General features: G+C 40.3%; 3 protein-coding genes across 8 annotated transcripts; all 3 read left to right on the top strand.

Moving 5' to 3' along the window:
• Positions 1 to 1,793: 1,793 nt before the first annotated feature.
• On the top strand, positions 1,794 to 5,509 carry tp53i3 (tumor protein p53 inducible protein 3). The gene is given in 7 exon segments (XM_028001531.1): positions 1,794 to 2,214; positions 2,336 to 2,387; positions 2,390 to 2,499; positions 2,591 to 2,858; positions 3,642 to 3,854; positions 4,826 to 5,022; positions 5,216 to 5,509. Coding segments are annotated over 7 exon segments (1,092 nt in total). The 5' UTR covers positions 1,794 to 2,160; the 3' UTR covers positions 5,414 to 5,509.
• A 1,052-nt stretch (positions 5,510 to 6,561) lies between these two features.
• Positions 6,562 to 13,080, top strand: dnajc5gb (DnaJ (Hsp40) homolog, subfamily C, member 5 gamma b). Of its 6 annotated transcripts, none has more exons than XM_027999972.1 (6): positions 6,562 to 6,707; positions 7,001 to 7,130; positions 8,528 to 8,741; positions 8,834 to 8,984; positions 9,313 to 9,381; positions 10,992 to 13,080. In XM_027999972.1, the coding sequence occupies exons 2-6, from the start codon at positions 7,018 to 7,020 to the stop codon at positions 11,102 to 11,104; spliced, it is 660 nt and encodes a 219-aa protein (XP_027855773.1). In that variant the 5' UTR covers positions 6,562 to 6,707; positions 7,001 to 7,017; the 3' UTR covers positions 11,105 to 13,080. The 6 variants fall into 6 exon arrangements, with proteins under 6 accessions (XP_027855773.1, XP_027855772.1, XP_027855774.1 ...); XM_027999973.1 differs by having other exon boundaries at positions 6,563 to 6,707; positions 9,313 to 9,360; positions 10,983 to 13,080; XM_027999974.1 differs by having other exon boundaries at positions 6,564 to 6,707; positions 9,313 to 9,360.
• Positions 13,081 to 13,287: 207 nt separating this feature from the next.
• On the top strand, positions 13,288 to 18,501 carry LOC114133859 (zinc transporter 2-like). Its single transcript, XM_027999969.1, has 8 exons — positions 13,288 to 13,486; positions 13,576 to 13,751; positions 13,947 to 14,093; positions 14,763 to 14,916; positions 15,627 to 15,819; positions 16,861 to 16,966; positions 17,061 to 17,189; positions 17,268 to 18,501. Exons 1-8 carry the CDS (start codon positions 13,422 to 13,424, stop codon positions 17,384 to 17,386), a joined length of 1,089 nt encoding a protein of 362 aa, XP_027855770.1. The 5' UTR covers positions 13,288 to 13,421; the 3' UTR covers positions 17,387 to 18,501.
• Positions 18,502 to 19,460: the final 959 nt, after the last annotated feature.

Below are 19,460 nucleotides of genomic sequence, written 5' to 3'. Positions count from 1 at the left end.
GACTTGGGAACCTTCCTAAAACGTGCAAGTAGTTCATCCCTGAATTTTTTACGCAAAGCCCACAAACCAGACGAATCCTTGCTGGGAATGGCAGCCGGGTCTCTGTGCCGGATTCTGACGCTTGCAATCTTATTGAACTGCTTTAATATCGCAGCCATATTTAGCTGACTTGAGACAATGTCAGCCATTTCAAACAGCTGACCTTCCTCCTCGGTAATCAACTTTGTGATTCCTCTGTATCGAGCGAGGATGTCATACCTGAGGTTTTTACGCCGTGCCCACAAATCATTGGGGTTGCTTCCTCTCATTTTCCAGTCTTTGCTCAGACTGTAGCTACTTTGCTTTACCATGTTTCCAGCGTTTATATTCTGATAATTTAAACGGTCATCTCAGCTCCTTCCAAATACTTAGACGTATTTTGGGATCACAGAAGTGAAACTTGCTCCTTGCGTAACTGAATCAGACAGAATGACATAATTCTGGGAGATACATCCAATAGCTGTGATGTCATAAACAGATGTTCCACGCATTTATGACGTCACAAGGAGGATGTGATATCTTCCTTTTAGATGTTTCTCGGCAACAGAGGGGATTTCAGCTGCCAGAAAAACCAATGAAGCTAGTTTTTACCTCAACCTCTCAGCCATTAATATTCAGCTAAATGAAGTTAACAATGCAATTCACCTAATAAACAGTGAAGTGCAAAAATATTCACAGCTCCGGAAGACTTAGAAAAAGCATAACTTTGTTCAACAACAAAAATTTGTTTCTGATCTTAAAAAAAAAAAAAAACAGGTTGGAAGTTCTCAAATGAGGATCAATCAATGTGAAAGTATCACTTTAAAAAAAAATGCTTTTAGTTACATTTTATTGAACATGGGATTAAGATATTTCTTTATACTCTTGTCAATAATCAATATAACAATCATTATCAACCCTATTTATTATCACTGACAAGCTTTTTGCATTTTAACACTGCTATTTTGATCATTTATATTTAGAGACGAGCTCCAAGTCTTTGAGGTTGGAAAGGTCCTTACTTCACAATAATATCTAACATGATAATTCACTGTATAGAATCAAAATAAAACACAGAGAAGTTTGTTGTTGCTATGGGACAAAATGTGAAAAAGTTTGAGGGTTATGAATAACTAAGAAATATTGGAAATATGGGTATGTTTGTGTTTTAAATATGTTAATTTAAAATTAACATATTTATATAACTCTTCAATTTTGTTTTTCATCTTTACCTTTAGAAACCATACAGTAGGATTATCTATTATTAGATTAGATTTTTCACCCCCCAATATCCTTCCTAAAATATGTACGAACCACCTATTCAAGGAAGAAAGCTCCATTTTGTTGAAATGTTCCTTTAACGCCTATGAGGGTAGGTTAGTTACCCTGCCGCCCTCTGGTGGAGGGTGGTCCTTCCTGCGCCGAACTGGACTCCAGCTCAAACATGGCGCTGCAAAACTTCCCGAAAGAGCCTCTTCAGGGCGAATTAACTATTTCCATCGCTGCTTGGTGAGTTCAGTATTTAGTTGTTCTTTGCCTCAACGCAGAAATAATCAGCTTCGGGTTGATTTGCATGGATTATGCCGGAATTATCTGTACGTTTCGCCGCTCACATCGCGTCGGTAACACAAGTTACTAAGCCAGAGTTGTCAGCTACATTGCTTCAATCAAAACCACTTGAAAGAAAGTGTTGATATTTCAGCGCATGCGCAATGCCTATTAACCTGTAGTGACCGTGTCATTTCAAAACTAAATTACTACAGTTTTTTTGTTGTTGTTGTTGTTTCTCTTCTGCGTTTCTACCTTTTGTTCATTCCGTTCTTGCTTCTTTCTTCTGCTTTATAGCTTCGTTATTCGCTGTCTTTGCCATCCGCACTGCTTACTTTACGCTACGGGAAGCAGAAGCGTCCGAAAAATACTCACGCATCTCCCCTTTTATTCATCAGGCTGCTAAAAGCGGCTGCCATTTCAATTCTCACTTTCAGTTGATCACTTTTCTCTTCTAAATCAAGCGTCTGTTAACGTTTTTATATAATTTGACTGCATGTCATTTTTAATGTTCATTTTATCTCTTAATATTTTTTTTTTCAACACTTTGTTATTACTTTGATCAAATTACGTTAGCCATCCCGAGATTATAAAATGCCTCACATTCTTCAAACTGGGATTTCTATGCTAAGAAAAACCTGCAACACAGTAAGTGGATGAAAATCTGTAACAATTATTATGCAAATATATACATAGATGAAGGATCTGTGTAAAAGTTAAAACCTAACTATCACGTCTAATTGAATTGCTTGTTTGCTGTATTTTGTAGAGCTGGAGTAAGAGTTGCTCGAGCTTTGCGAAGATGATGCGGGCAGTTTGTGTTGAGGACCAGAGAGTCTGGTGCTGCGCTCCATCCCCAGACCTACACCTAAAGACGGAGAGGTCCTGATTAAAGTCCACGCAGCTGCCCTCAACAGGGCCGACTTGTTACAGGTTTAGCCAAATTAGATGCACGTTCAAGAGCAGGAATCTGTGGTTTGGATCGAAGGGGATTTTAGAAACGTATCGTGTTTTTCTTTTGCAGAGAAGAGGTTTGTATCCTCCTCCTGCGGGTGAGAGCGACATAATCGGTCTGGAGGTCGCTGGAACGGTGGACGGTCTGGGTCCAAGCCTGAAGGGGAACTGGAAACCAGACGACAGGGTGATGGCTCTGCTGGCTGGAGGAGGATATGCTGAATATGTTTCTGTTCCCGAGGAACTTTTAATGCCGGCGCCCGACAACCTCACGTTCTGCCAGGCCGCTGCCATCCCGGAGGCTTGGCTCACCGCTTTTCAGCTGCTGGTTTTCATAGGTACGCTGATGATGACAGTAGAATGCTGAGGTGATATGATTAGATAACGAGGGCCGACACACGGACTGCACAGTACCTTACAAAAAATATTCATACTTCAGTTATTGAACTTTTTCACCACTTCAGTGTAAAAAACCAACACGAAGTAAGTGGCCAGGACTTTAACTAGACTATTCTAACTCATACTTTTGGATCAAAACCAATAAACAGCTCTGGGTCTACGGTTGTTCTGCTGGAAGTACATAACTTTGAATCGTGCACTATGTTGAGTTGGTCTCACACATAAAATCAGGAGAAAATATAGCTAAGTTTGAGGATTTAACATCACAAAATGAGAAAAGCTTCTGATCAGAGCTTGGGTGCCTTTACCAAATACTGTAAATACTCTGCAAAAACACAAAATCTTACCAAGTTGGTCTAGTTTCTAGTGCAAATATCATACAACTAACTTTTTTTGTGAGATTTAGGAGCGTTTTCTTAAGTCAATAAATCCTTAATATTGGTACTTTTTGCTGAAAAACGTGCTAGTTTTTTTTAATAAAAGAAACTAGATTGTTTCACTTATAACAAGACATTTTTTCCTTTGTTACAAGTGAAATAGTGTTAAGTACTAAAACACTTGCACTTGAAAGTAGACCAAAATTACTCTGTAAGATTTTGTGTTCTTGGAGTTGATATACCCAGCTTGTAATTTCATGCCTTTTGAATGAGTTACTAAAAAACAAAAAAATAAATAAATAATTTTTCATTTCCGCTCGTCCCATATTTTGTTTGCCACCGCAGCGCAGGTGAAGCAGGGTGAAGTGGTGCTGGTTCACGCCGGAGCCAGCGGTGTGGGAACGGCTGCCGTCCAGCTGGCCCGTCTGTTCGGCGCGGTTCCCGTGGTGACAGCGGGGAGCCGAGAGAAGCTGCGGCTGGCGGAGAAGCTGGGCGCAGCGGCTGGATACAACTACAAGGAGGAGAGCTTTGTTCAGGGAGTCCATGACTTCACAGGAGGTAAATGTGACGCTCTGCAAACGGCTCTTAAAGTCTGGCAGAGTTGTTTTCCAGTATAATGTACATTTCCTCATGTTTTAATTTGTCATCAATTTGATGCAAATAAATTAATCAACCTTTGATTAATTGTAAATTTAATTGTTTATTTGATTAAAATGAGTTCCAACCGATTAGCTAATAACATCCGCTTCGACTGTCTTTTAGTGTTGTAGTTTGGCCGTCATTTAGTAGAGGGCGCTGCTGGTCGTCCTTAAGCGGAGCCAGTTGATATAGAAACAAAGATGGCGGGGCCATACCAGAAAGGGGAAAGAGAAATGGTCCAGACTCTGGACCATCGCGGAGGTCCAGAGTCTGGAGTGGGATGTAAAATGCACTTTGTGCGGTTCTGTTTTGAAATATAAACTCTCAATAAGCTCCTTGAGTTATCGGCTTAACGCTCATTCAGACGAGCTGTATGACGGAGCAGCGCCAACTTCTTATTCAAAAATGTTTGATTTGTTACTACTACGAAGGGAAAGATGTACAAAGCATTAGGAATAAATTGTATTGTAGGTAGAATAAAAAGGAGGAGTAAATTTACACCAAAAAAGTTGAAGATATTCAACATTTTAAACTCAAACATTTCTAGAAAATTTCCGAGATTCATCTCAAAGTTTCAGAAATTTTTTTTTTTAGCAGAAATTTGCTCCTCTTTTTTTTCTGTCTACAATGGCCGCCCTAATACGCTGTGGCAAAGATGTGATGGAAAAAGTCACAATGCCAGTTTTGAGGGCTGTCGTGGGTTAACGCACTTCACCTCCTCAAAGACAACATATGAGCACATCTCCGGATGATGAAGCGTTGCACATATTTCTTAATGGCCGCTCCTCGATTAATCGTCAGTCGATCGATAAGATCAACCAGCATTAGATTAACTCATTAATCGGTAACTTCCATCCCTAGTAGTGTCGTATCTTGTGGTAATTTGGCAGGAAAAGGGGCGGATGTGATCCTCGACTGCATCGGTGGGAGTAACTGGGAGAAGAACGTGAGCTCCCTGGCAGTGGACGGCAGATGGGTGCTGTACGGCACCATGGGAGGCAGGGCAGTGGAGGGAGACCTGCTGGGCAGGATGCTGTCCAAGCGAGGCCGCTTACTCTGCAGCCTCCTCCGCTCTCGCAGCCTTCAGGTGAGAAACGTCTCAGCTGCTCTTTTCATTCCTTGCACTGCAACCACATCTGTTGCGCAAGGGTGAAAGTTTCGTTCTTCCTCTCTCCTCCTGGTGTCCGATGTTCCGAAATGTGCGAACTTTGGGTGTTGCACTTGAAACACTTCCTGTGCAAGTCACGATAATATAATTTATGCGTATGCTTCCTCCACAGTACAAGGCGGACCTGGTCAGAGCCTTTGCGGACAGGGCGTTGCCATGTTTCTCAGAGCAGCCTGCCACCTTGAGGCCAGTGATCGACAGCACATATAAGCTGGAGGACATCGCGGAGGCTCACAGACACATGGAAGCAAACAGAAACATGGGAAAAATTGTTGTTACTGTGACTCCACAAAGTGAGGAGACTCCTTGATTGAAACACAGCTGTGACGTGCTTGTTTGGCCAGAGTTAATTAATTATGCAGTGCTGAGATATGGTTCAATCAATAATAAAATGGTCTAAATGTGGTTTTCTGCTGGGTCATTTACTCTGCAAAGGAGGGTTACCTGACACTTACTGCTTAATATTGGTTTGTTGAAATCTGCACGTAGAATATAAAGTCTATAATAAGTTATGCAATCTAAAAACTAAAGAAAAGAAAAAAAAAGCAAAGAACAAAAACAGACTAAATATATCTGTGCCTTTGCACACCCAGTTTTAAAAACATCTTTATGTTTTACAAAATGTAAAAATGAATAAAACAAGGGCCGCATGTCCTGCAGTTTTTAGATGTGCCACAGGTACAAAACACTGGAATGAAATGACTTAATGACCTCCTCCTTGTGTAGATCAGTTCTCCAGAGCCTTAATGATCTAATTATTCTATTCAGGTGGTGCAGCAGAGGCACATCTAAAAGTTGCAGGACTGCGGCCCTCGAGGACTGGAGTTTGACACTTGTGGTTTAGAGCAATCCCTAGTTAACAAGCACAGGAAACACGTTGGAAGAGAACCATTTTACTTTCAATCCAATTTGACTTTAAAAAGAGCAAGCTTTGTCTCTGGTAATAACCTTAACAAAAGGTAAATGCCATATAAAATCAGATGGATAATGTGACAAATGCGTTGGCAACAGCTCAATTACATGATTCACCATAATGAACACAAAAATAACCTGTAAATAGCAGAAGCAGTTTTCCAATTGTAAATGTATTAGTTTAGATAAGCAACACTGTATTTACAACGTGGCTCAACTTAAATATATTATTGTCCTTTTATTTACATTACAAACTAAGTGTCATTAATCTTCATTATAAGGTTCCAACTAAAGAATAAAACATGCCATGTGTGCTTGGCATGTTGTCGTGGCTCTGTAGGGAATAAAATGTTGCTTTATGAGTTTCGCTATCATTGTATTTCACATACCAAATATATTCACCTCCTGATTAAGTCAGGTACGATCTAGATTACAGCTTTACAGCTGTTTTGAGACCACGCCGGCACGTGACGGCGTATTTCGCACTGGGCGTTTCGTGCAGGAACCTCCCTCTCCCTTTTTATGACTCTGTTTTTTTTGCCCCCACTTTTTACCCAGAGTTCATTTCTGCCTCAAATCTTCCGGGCCCTTTTCGGAGGTTCAGTCAGAAAGTTGCTAACTAGTTGCTAAAGTTTTTGTCGGACTCTATGTTTCGACGGACGTCTGGGACATTAATCACTCCAATCACGTCGGTAGGTTTCACTTTGTTCGTCCTGTGACATTTACCGGTAATGTTGTGGGGCTGAGTTGACGCTCACATGGTTTACCAAGAAGTGACATAAGCCTTTACAACACTCGAGTCAGAATAATGTTCTCCGAACTTGTTCAATCGCAGTCGGCGTGTGCAAAGGTGCCGTCAGGACTCGGAGGACTCTCGCCGTTCGTCGCGACGCAGTTTCCGTTTTCTGACTTTCCTCACCTGTGGTTTGAAATTACAGCCCGTGTTTGTTGGTAAATGTCGCATTTGTTGGCGTTTCTGTCACAGCCAGCGTTTATTAAACCATGGAGGACCCGAACGTGCCTCAGAGAAAAATGTCCAGGGCCGGAGAAAGCTTGTACGGGGCCCTGGGTTTGGAGAAAGGCGCGACCCCCGACGAGATCAAAAGGGCTTATAGGTAAGTTTACTATTCGCTAGTTATTAATGTTTGCAGATTGCCCGTAATTGACGTGGCTAATAGGGTGCTTAATAATTTGCAATTTGTTACAACTAGCTGATTCACTTACAAGTTTCATAAATGAATTGCTGCCATTGTCAGGTTGCCATGATTCATTGGTGTGAGAATAATTAAAGATGTTAAAATGTGTCATATTGTAATTAATAATATTTTTGGCTCTTAAGAAAGCACACTGTGCCTTCAAAAAATGTTGCAACGCGTTATTAATAATGGTTTTGAGTGTCAAGTTTTGTTCGTATTGTGATAATCCTAGTAAGATCATTTAGATAACATTTTAAGCTGAAATTTCAGGCTTTTTAGAAGTATATTCAAAGTTGCACTTTCTGAAAATATTTGTTAAACTTTTCTGCAATATTACAGTTTTGTTTTGGGTTTTTTTTTTAGAATAATGTGGCTTAGTAAATAACATCTACCTGCAGGATATTACTCAGTCATTTTGGTTTGATCTGTGATCATAGTTACTCATATTTCATTGGAGTCATGTGGTCCAATGGCCTGTAAAAAGAAATATTTCTCATAAAATGAGATTAGAAGTGAGATTTGAGCTATGTCATTTTAATCTTTAATGCAGGTCGTCTTGAATACGAAGCCTGTGTGTCATTAAAAGATAAAAAGTGGCATTCATCTTTTAGATTTAAGGAAAATATTTGACTGGAAAAAGACAAAGAAAGTGATGCACAGTGGATGGAGAACAAAATTATTTATTCACGTGTGTAAAAGGGAAGTAGGAAGCAAACAATGGACCACAAATGGATATGAAAGGGACTGATTGATTCACAGATGTAATTTCACTATAACAGTGGTGACATCTTACCCACAAATCTGAAAAGAAAAGACTATAACGTATGTATCTTAACACTAAGTTTAACAATGCACACTTTCTTTCTATTTTTTTTAGATCATTCTGCTAAAGCTGGCAAGACTTGCTGCAGAACTAACCAATTTTAAAAAAAATAATTAATCTATTCTTAGCAGCCGTTTGGTGAATGATTGGCAGCTGGTTAATTCACAACCTGGATTCTTTTTTTTTTTCTTTGTGTTTTGTGGCTCCACCAGCCATCCTTCATTAATTTCAGCTATTTAACTCTTTCACAGATAAATAGTGTGCTGAGTTTGTCTTTACGTTATCAAAAAGAAAGCATAGCTTCAGATGTCATGAGAGACGGACTGAACTGGTTAAAGTCCCAGTCGTCTTAATCCTTCTTGTTGGAACCGTTTGATAAGTTAGCTGCTGCTTGTGCTGCCGGTGGAAACTTTTATGGCTGCAATTCAGTTATGCTGATCCAAGGCCACTTGTGTTTCACGCCACCTAAATCATAATTCTAACGTTCCTTCAGGAAATTGGCATTGAAGTACCACCCTGACAAGAACCCGGACAACCCAGCCGCCGCGGAGAAGTTCAAGGAGATCAACAACGCCAACGCCATCCTCAACGACGAGAACAAGCGTAAAATCTACGACGAGTATGGCTCCATGGGCCTCTCCGTGGCCGAGCAGTTTGGTGAAGACGGCGTCCAATATTATTTCCTCATGTCAAAGTGCTGGTTCAAGGTGAGGCGTGGCCGCGAAGGAACAAACCAGAGGATTTTACGGAGCGGGGACGTTTCGCTGTTTTGAGTACGTCTAACGTTCATGTCTTTCAGACCCTGTTTTGCTGCTGCTCCATCTTGACCTGCTGCTGCTGCTTCTGCTGCTGCTGCTTCTGCTGCGGGAAGTGCAAAGCCGGAGAGGAGGAAGAGCATCCCATTATCGACCCGGAAGACCTGGAGGCGGAGCTTAGAGAGCAGGAAGAAGGTGAGGGACTGCCGGGTTCGTTTCTGGGGATTTGATTGACGTTGTGCTGTGAAGGATGGAAACACGCCACCTCTCACTTTGGACGTTTTAAATCAATGGAGTTTTATGGTTGGATTGTAATGCTACTTTACGATATTAAATCATGAAATATAATTTTTAACAATGAGCATGTGTTTGGGTTTGCGTTGTTAAATCGTCAAACATTAGCAAGAAAAAAAAAAAGAAATTTTCCTATTCAATGAAGGATTTTTTTTTTTTGTCTTTTTAAAAATTTGGACACTTTGTGTGTTTTTAAAATGTTTTTATAATACTAAATTGTGTTTTCCAGCACCAGGCCATGTAATAGTTATTCAGCCCAGCTCCTCTCAGACCTCAGGTAACTGTCGTTCCTCCTCAGGTAACCTTGATCTCCCATCGGCTCCCTGCTGCTTGATTCAACCGGCTGAGCTGTTTTCTGCCTGTTTTCATGTTGATTTTATGCCTTATGGGTCACAATGCTTATATAAAAAGAAAACGGTGGAAGAAGAGCACAAATTATATTCCCTGCAATAGTATTTTGACCCCGCATTGTCACGTAAATGTTATTGCCGACCAGCAGACGTGTTGTGACGTTCAGAGTAAAAGGGTCTGGACTGCTTTGTGTTGGTCAGTTGTATGAAAACCTCCCAAGATGTTTCAATACTTTGTCAAAGCTTTGTGAATGTCGCTAGTCAAAGCCAAATAAGGATTCCTGTTTTGTTTATGTTTATGGTCCACCATAAAGCAAAGGGCACCGCAGCGCCAAATGTGACGCTGCAGATCCGGTTTGTGCTGCTTCCATGTCAGATAACGAGCGACTGGTCGAGGCGCTTCAGAAAACGTCTTGATGAGCTGCCAGAGGTTTTGGTTTGGTTTTTGGTTTTCGCTGATCAAGATAAAATGTAGAATCGGCCGATGTTTAATCTGCAAATGAAAAGAACCAGAAAGATGAATTGATTCATGTCTGATTCATGCGGAAACGGATGATGAGGGGTAAACTTGAGACGTTTTTATCAAGGTCAAGCGCAGTGGGGAGTGTGTTCCCAAAAAGATGACTAAGACTTTTCACATTATTATTGTTTTTTTTTGTAATTATGGCAATAAACGCTGCAGATCGCCTTCCTCCTGTTTTTAAAGTTCAAAGTTCGACAGTTTAGACGCTTCTGCTGCTTACACTCCGTCCTCAGCTGTATTGCGTTATGCTTTGGTATCTTGGTGTTATTTTCTTTGTTTCATTTCCATTGTATTATATATGGAAACTGGAAGGTAACTTGCAGTGAAGTGACTTGCTTAGGGGCGCATCAACATGTGGCAGCAAGAAACTGGAATTGCACTCATCCAGCTTCATCCTGTATTTGCATTTTTTCCACGCAAACATTTATTAGAAGTGTTCATTTTTGCTCATTTTAATTTTATTTTACAGCTAATGAAAACCCAAAATTCAGCTTCTCTCAAAATTACATGCAATTAAAAAAAGAAGAAATTTTTTTTTTTAACTGTCAGAAAATGTGCGTGTGCTGCATAGTTCCCTCACAATGACTGGTAATCAGAAAACCGAGCTTTATGCAGCTCCATTTTTATTTTTTATTCTGATTGTGGGAACGGAGAGCATAGATCTGACTTTCGGACGAGTTTGGGAGGCTTCAGGTAAAGCCCTCATAGTTTCAATATGACAATTTGTTTTTATTTAATACGCCCAGTTATTAAAAAAAAAGGAACATTCCTTCCTCATCAGATGAGTGCAGCATGGCTGGCTTTATAGGGTCATCAATCAAAGATGTTGTTCAATTAAGAAAATCTCACCATTATCGTAATCAGTCTGTGCGTATATGCATGCAACTTTCAAGCATCTAATCACAAATCTTCAAGCTTAACTTCCTCTGGCATAAAATCACGTCTGTGGCATTCAGCGCTCCGATCTGCAGATACCTTGACTGTTGGAAACAAACAGTTTGTTTCTTTGTGTCGTTTTTTTTGCAGGTGTTGCAGGTGAGAACGCACCGATTGTGATTCAGCCTCAGGCGTCCAACGGCACCTCGAACCCCACAGAGGCCCGACATGGACCTGTCGAGGATGGAATGAGTGACTATATCCACGGATGAGTGAGTCTTTAAGAAGACGAGCTTCTCATTATTGTTATTATTACTTTTCATTGTTTTGGGACTTTGTGTGAACTTGAGGTCTCACCAGCTGCTGGTGTTCAAACCGACGCACAGGAAACGTATCGGGCCTTTTTGTTTACATGAATCATGCTTCATAATGGTATTGCCATGTTTTGTTTTTCTTTTCTTTTTTAATGACAAAGCCTTGCAGATCAAAACCACTGATCTCTCAAAAAACAGTTGTTGTTTTTTTTGTTTGTTTTTTTTTGTGCACTTTAAACTCACAGGTTAGTGTAAAAGTTGCCATATTGGTCTGAAAACGTCTCCGCTCAGGATTCCTATATGTGGACTGTTTTATTTTTATACATATATATATATACATATATTTAATAGGCTAATTCAGATTATTCATACTATTTGAGGCCAACCACTTGTCTTCCTGTAAATATTAACATAGGAATAAGTGACCTGATGACTTTTGGGTTGACACATCCGGTGTTTTTCTGTTCATGTTGGGTTATCTGTACTTCAAACGTCTTTTCTAATCAACTTCATGTGAGAGTTGGATGGTTTTTAAGCTTTTTTTTTCTTTCTTCACTCAATCTGGTGATTTATATAACTTGCACAGAAAGCCACAATGCCTGCAGCTAGCTACTTCCACCTTTTTATTAGGTAAACTTTAATTAGCCGGCTTAAAAGGCGTTTACACTATTTATTCTGCCCAGCTGTGGCTTGGTGAGGTCATCAGTGTTACTCATGGGCCCGTATGAGATTATCACGATATGATGACCTTGAGAGGAAATACTACAGTTTCACAGAAATAAAGCGGTATCGATAACATGTATTTATTTTCATTTTGATGTGTAGTCTTAAGTAAAAATGGACAATAAAGGTATAAAATTTAGGGGCTGGTTACCAGCTAGCCACGCTGCCAGCTCATCCTGCCAATGAGCAATCATGCATGCTACTCATAGCTGGCTTTTGTGACCAGAAATGTTCCCAAACATCCAAATTCTTCTTCTGTTTTCTTTTTCTTTTTTTGAAGATGAAAGATAAAATTGCTGGAGTTGTCCTTTAGCCTCCTGGCCACCAGGGTGCAGCACCAGCTGGGTTGAAAGGTTGGGCTGCTCTACAAATTAAAACTGCGCTCACCCGGCTAGAAAGACGTGATGAAAAATGTTCGTGGTTCTGAAATTGTAACTCGTTTAAAAACGTTTATCCGTCACCGTTCTGTGTCTCTTCATTATTTAGCAGCAACGCCGTAGTTTGCGCTGAAAGGCCGTAGTTTGGAGAGAAGCAGTTGGGAAGTTTTTATCTGGTCTCAGGGAGACACTTCGAAAACTGGCCTGCAGGGGGAGCCAGAGGCACACTTTCTCTTTAGTATTTTTAATTAAGTAAAGGAAACTGCCTCATGGCTCCTTCTGATTCTCTAAACTAGTAATCTGCAAAGTTTATTATCGGGCACTTGTAGTTAATCATGTAACCAAAAGGTAACTGCTTTATTGGAAATGTGACTTTATTATTCAAACTCAAATAAGAAGCTCCTGGAGGTGTTGAAGGTAATTTGCTGCAGCAGCGCCATTTTGAAGTGAGCCATCACCACAACAGGAATGTTATGTGTCCAAATGCAGTCAGGTGAATACGTTACCATTTTCACAAAATATCTGCACTTTGAACCTTACACACTGTTTTGTTTTTGGTTTGTTTAAACCATAAATCTTCTCTGTCTTGAATCTGGTGATGGGATCAAAACGTTTTTGTTTTTTTTTCTTTTGAGGTGTATATGGTAAATTGTTCTGTGAATTCAAAACTGCATTTTTGATTCTAGGTTGGGTTTTTTTGGCTGTGTGCTGATGTTAAATTATATTTCTGACAAGGTTCATATTGTATTTTTATATATATGATTATTTTTGGCCTCATGTCTGGATTTGCCAGTGGTCTGTACTCTCTTTCTTCTACTACATGCATGAAATTATAAAAAAAAAAAGTTGGTATAATTCCTGGGAACGACTCTGAAATGCCTGAATATATTCTTATCCTGTTGTCTCTTTCATTTTTATTAGAATATTAAATGTTTTTTTGTTTTTTTTGCTTCAATATTCCAAATATTTTTCTACTTTTTAGCGTTTTTGTAAAATGAAAGCAACATAAATGTATGATGAAATAAATTTTTGGGCCAACATGAAAATATTTGAGTGTTTTTTCTTTATTTGTGTCACTCCCCTTGTTGGCTACTGTGGCGCTCCACCCTTGCCAGATAACGTGTGTTAGAACAGGTGGCAGGTTTCCAAGCTCTAAGGCAAAAACACCCGAAAGGATGGACTTGCCGTCTGACTCGGAAACACAGCTCCTCGTTGAGACTTCCCTGGAGCCTCTCACAAGGTGCCTGTAACCGTCTCGTCTCGACATTTCAGAACGGTTCGCTTCTCTAGTGTCGACTGAAATATCTGAAATGTTGTGTTACCTGGCAGGTCGAGTCCTACGGGGATTAGGAATTCAGATTCGGAGCTCAGTGAAGATGACTGCAGCGCGGGGCAGGAGTTGAGCGACGTGTCAAAGTCTGAAAACAAGACAAGACGTGTGGCCAGAAGGAAGCTCCTTGCCGCTTGCGCCGTCAGCCTCGTCTTTATGACCGGAGAGGTGATCGGTGAGACGCAAGTAATTTCCTGTGCCTCTTTATTTTTACTTTTTATGAATTTTGTTGAAAGAACATGCCGGATTTATCTTTAGGATTTTCTCGTGTTTAAAGAAAAAGGTGGAAAAAAATGCCAGGACTAATAAGGTTTGAGCTGAAATAAAAACGATAAGATGCTTTTATTTATTTTCTTCTTTTGTCCTCCAGGCGGATACGCGGCTCACAGTTTGGCCATCATGACGGACGCGGCTCACCTTCTGACGGACTTCGGCAGCATCGTGATCAGCATCTTCTCCCTGGAGGTTTCGTCCAGGCCTCAAACTCAAACCATGACTTTCGGCTGGCACCGAGCAGGTGGGACTGAGCGAGAGCTGCCAGCTTTCTATGGCAGAATGACACATTTTCCATCAAGCCGTGTGAAAACGTACACAATTTGTGTTTTTTCAACTGTAATTTGAAGACTGAAAATGTAGATATTCTCAACAAGCCAAGATAAAAGTTAATGCTTTGTGCCTGCCTGATGAGGATGTGCTTTTGAACGTATCCATTTAATGGCGGTAACAAAAGTCAACCAAAAAAGATTTCGCTTGTACTCCCCGTTTCTGTCGGTGCCCTGCTGCGTTACTCGCTGATTGCCCATTCACAGTTTACTCATGACTCCTTACAATTTACTTCAAATCTGCTGATTCTTGTTGGATGCGACACAAACTCCCAGCATCACAAATCCTCCACCATGCGCTCCCTCTTATTCAAGCAGTCTCATCTGACCTAGTTAAGTCTGGTTTACTAGTGGCTAACAGAACGAGGCAAATCTCCGTCAGGTCAAGTTTATACACCGAGAGAACAGGAAGTGACGGGCTACTATTCTCACCAAAGCAACTATTGATACATTTTAAAAGACAATAAAGCAAAAATAATTAGTAGAAAATAACTTGCTCGAAAAGGATTTTCTATGAGCATTTCAGATGTTCAGTAACATCGGAGCTTTCGCACATTTAAAGACTCGGCTGTTTGGCTGTGCAGAGATTCTGGGGATGTTCCTCTCCATCGTGTCGGTCTGGGCCGTGACGGCGGTTCTGGTCTTCTCAGCCGTGCAGAGGATCGCTGAGGGAGAGTACGACATCGACGGCCAGATCATGCTCGTGACCTCGGCCTGCGCCGTGGTTGTCAACGTCCTGTGAGTGAGCCGCGATTATTTCAGCCAAACGAACCCTGTTCTTAAACTCAGGGTTCCCACAGGTGCTTGAAATCCTTGAAGGTGCTGGATATTCATTCTGCACAGTTTTGTAATGAAGTGCAACCTACCGTTTGACTAAAAAGCCTAGATTTGTAAAACGTTACCTACAGTTGGAAACCAGATATTTTCATGCGCCTAATAAAAAGTCTGACGTTAAATCAGACTAAACTTTCAGTCAGTTTGAATTACCAAGATAATTCCTGTTTGCTGACTGAAAGAAAAAATTAGTGACTTTTTTTTTTTCTTGTAACTATCTTTGCATCTTGTGCTTTAGCATTTTATTTGAGCAGGAACATCATTTCTTTTAACCTGATTGGTTAGGATTGTTTCTTTGTAATATTTATTTTCCTAACAGCTTAATAACTTATTGATCTGTGTACGTCAGGTGTGTAGGATGTGAGAGACATTTCCAAACATAAATGTTATATTTTAGTTTTCTTGGTGGTTGCTGTAGACATTATTAATAACAGTAATAGATTGTCATATGACAATGAATTGAAACAGTCTTTTTATCATTATTTTTTAGTTCATTTGGATTGTTTTTATCTCTGTGGTGCTGGAAAAGTTTGATAACTTACCTTGAAAATGCTTGAATCAACAGGGAAAACTGTGCGAACCCTGTAACTAACGTGGCCCTTTAACTCATGCAGGATGGTTCTGATTCTTCATCAGTCCGGTGCCTCACACGGCCACAACCACAAGGTCCCCGTAGCGCAGAGGGACAAACGGACTCGGGGTCGTCACCACGGCAGCGCGAGTGTGAAGGCGGCCTTCGTCCACGTGTTGGGCGACCTGCTGCAGAGTGTCGGTGTCCTCCTGGCTGCTAGCATCATTCACTTCTGGGCGAGTTTCAGTAAAATCCCGGAGCAGAGTAACATGTCCAGACGTATCCTCTCAGCTCCCAGCTTCTGATTCATAACTTCACTTTGACTGAAGATCTGCTGTGTCTTTTACACTGGTTTGGAAATGGTATTTCTACCCCTTGAAGTTTTCTACATTTTGCCACCATAAACGCCAACGTATTTCATTGAATTTGAAAAACAGACGTTTAACTTTTATACATTATTTTTGCCATAGACTGGTAAATAGAAGTGGGCGGGCCTATATAAAATATCGATAAAGTCAATATCAAGTCCGTATCGGATATATACTTAAGTTTTAGATTCCCTCTTGAAATTTTAGTTCAGTTTTGTATTGTAATATCTCTGATCTACCTCAAACCAGTTTTGATTTTCTATCAAAGGACAATATTTTGCACTTTATTTAGGAAAGAAATTTGCACACAAGTTATGGTAACAAGGTGTTAACGTATTCTGTAGAAATGTGTAAAACCAGCCCAAATTATGTCCTTGGATAGAATAAAATAAATAGAACGAAATACTACAAAATCGCCTAAATGTCAGAAGTTTGCCAATACAGTATCAATATCGGTAAAACTGGCACTGTATCGACTTTGTATTGGCTCAAACCCAAAAAACCTCAATATCAAATACCTGTGTTGTCCAAAGTCTACCGGACTTCTGTATAGTAAATAATAGTATTTTGTATTCTTTAAGATTTAAGCTTTTGAGACGCTAATTAGCTGCTCCTGGTTGTAAAAACAATTACTTGTTGCCAGGGTTACAGAAAGGGGGGGCGGGGGGGAATCTTTGAAGGTGTACACCATCCAAAACCGAAGGGAATAATTATCTAAACATGCAAGCAAAAAACATTATCATAAAGAACAAATCAGAATTAACGTAGCTAACATGCTACCACGGCGAATTGCATAACTCAAGTTTGTGGTTATGTGAATAAAAAATGTTACACAGTACTTCATACATACGTTAGCAGCCTTTTAGTGCTTTATTGTTGGCCTCAGCTAATATACTTTCTCGCCGACAGCCTGAGTATAAAGTGGCAGATCCTCTTTGCACCTTCCTGTTCTCCGTCGTCGTCGTCGGAACGACACTTCCCGTCTCGAAGGACGTGTTCAGGATACTGATGGAAGGTAAACGCTTTGCTCCGCATGTGTTGCTGCTGGCTGGAGCTTATTGACAGCAGGCGCCGCGCCGTCTTTCTGCCCGTGTGTTGATCTTGTTTAGGCGCTCCTCAGGGCGTCGGCTCCGTTAGAGAGCAGCTACTGTCCGTGGGAAAAGTCAAAGCCGTTAACGGTTTGCACACATGGAGCCTCAACATGGACCACTCTCTGCTTTCCGCACACATCGCTATAGGTGGATAGACATAAAACACGCCACAAAGGTGTTCAAGGACCCGCTTCATCATAGTCAACAAAATGTCTGTCTTCACAGATGAAGGTGCGGATTCACAGATCGTCCTCAGGAAGGCAACAAAGCTCCTTCGTTCCAAGTTTGGTTTCTCCAGCATCACAATCCAAGTGGAGCGATGCAAGGCTTCATCCAAAAGATGATTCTGATTGGCTGCTCCCTCTGTGGCAACCAGCTGCAGCTGGTCTTTAAAAGCTGTGTCCATTATTTGGAGTATGCATAAAGTTTTCACCCAAACACCATGGAAATGAATGTCAATCTTACTATTCCAGGATGAAATAAAAAAATTTTTTTTGAGTTTATTGTTTGCTCAAATGACAGTAAGTGAATAAATAAACATTTGGTTAATTTGTTTTAAATCAATCTTATTTGTAGAGTTAGTAAAGCTTACTTAAATTGGTTGGTTACCTGGACAACACTTTTGTAAGCATTGGGTATAAGCTTTCAATTGGTTTAGCATTTTATTTATTTGTAGAGACAATGAATTTTAATAAGCGCAGTGTAAATATGAGGTTGTAGCCAACGTTAACTAAATTTGTACAATAACCAGATGGGTTTTCTCAAAGGAGAGGCCATAACTCTAAAATATAGATATTAATATATCAAACCATTGTATTTACATGAATGTAAAGAACCTAAGCAAGATTATATTGTACTGTATTCCACTTTTTGTACATACAATTTCCCTTCTGAAGCAAATTTCTGAATAACTGGTTGAAGTCAGGGTTGGTTTTGGCAACATTCTTCTCCATAAATAACACAGCCAACGCATGGAGACGATCCAGTTAATGATGCCAATTCACATTGGAGCTATAAAAACGTAGACAATTATATTATGTAGGGCCTTTTTTAAGTTGTGCTCCCCAGTTTTTAATTATCCATGCTTGGTCAGATCCTGCTGTTTGGATAAAGGAGGCAAGGAAAGCAGAGTGAAGCATTAGCTAGCAAAACTTAACGTAGCGAAGCTTTGCTAGCTTTGGCTTAGCTTTCACCTCCAATGTTCTCTTTAAGTTCATACGCAGTTTTTCTTTCTTCCCCTCTCTGCAATAGATTTAAATAATTCAATACTCGAAAACAAATGGAAACATTTTGTGTATTTATTGAAAATGAAAAAAAATTACAAAAGTATTCACGCTTTTCACTGAGATCTTGCGGGAGGTAACGGCTGTATTCGTGGCAAAACTTGTCAGGAAAAAAAGCAGGAATGTGACAAAGAGCTGAACATGTCTGCTGGACTCAGAAGGGTTAATAAAACATCTGTGAGATGTTAAAACGACATTCAGACAGAAGTAGCACTTCCTTTTTTTTTGTTCTGCAAGTGAGTCAGAGGCAGGGCTCAGAAAGAGGAAGGCAGAGGGGAAAATGTGAGAGAAACAAAGCGTTATTCACCAACTGTTCAGGAGCGTTTATGTTAAAGAACGAGATTATTTCCACCATCATGGCGGCCGTAAACAAACCCACTTTGAGTAGGGAGCAGCTGAGAAAACCCTCAGGATTAAAAAAACTAAAACATAGCAGTGGGTTCCACTCACTCAACAATAAGGCACCGCAGAAATCAACTTTTTATTCTTACTTTGGGGCTAAGGAGAGTTTTTTTGTTTGTTTAATTTACATAAAGATTTGTTTGAGATTTACACATCTCTGCTGCTTTTCTTCAGATAAAGCAGACAAATTCAAATTGTGGCTGGGTTTGCCACAATAAATGGCTAAAGATTTTAACCGATCAGGTGTCGCTGTGCATATTTTTTTGGTATACTTGGGGGGTTTTGTGTCTTGCTTTAGCGTCATCATGATTAGTTTATTTTCTAACGGTTCAGATCAGGTGGAGTGTAGTCCCTCACCACACACAATAGGGAGGTTATACAGTACAAACAACAGATTGGCTTAAAGGATATGTACAAACTATTCGACCCTTATGGAGATTAAAGATGGTGTTATCAAAACAAACACTCGATTAAGACAACCATAGCTGCTATTGGAATACATTTTGTTCCGTCTTTTCCCCATCATGTAACAGCTGTAAAAGAATAAAAAGGAACCTCCCCCATTGACATGACGCCGGCTCCGCCCCCATGCGGAAGTAGAGCAGTTCTCCGACAACCACACAGTTATTAAGGCAGACTAACGGACCTCAATGTGTTACCCTAGACATCATTTTTACCTTATAAACCGGTTACGTCATAGCGTGGCGACAAGGCCTGTCCGAATTCCAAGACT

This window comes from Xiphophorus couchianus, chromosome 19 (assembly GCF_001444195.1).
Source record: "Xiphophorus couchianus chromosome 19, X_couchianus-1.0, whole genome shotgun sequence".
NCBI lineage: Eukaryota > Metazoa > Chordata > Actinopteri > Cyprinodontiformes > Poeciliidae > Xiphophorus > Xiphophorus couchianus.
This window is presented reverse-complemented; position numbering and strand designations above follow the sequence as displayed.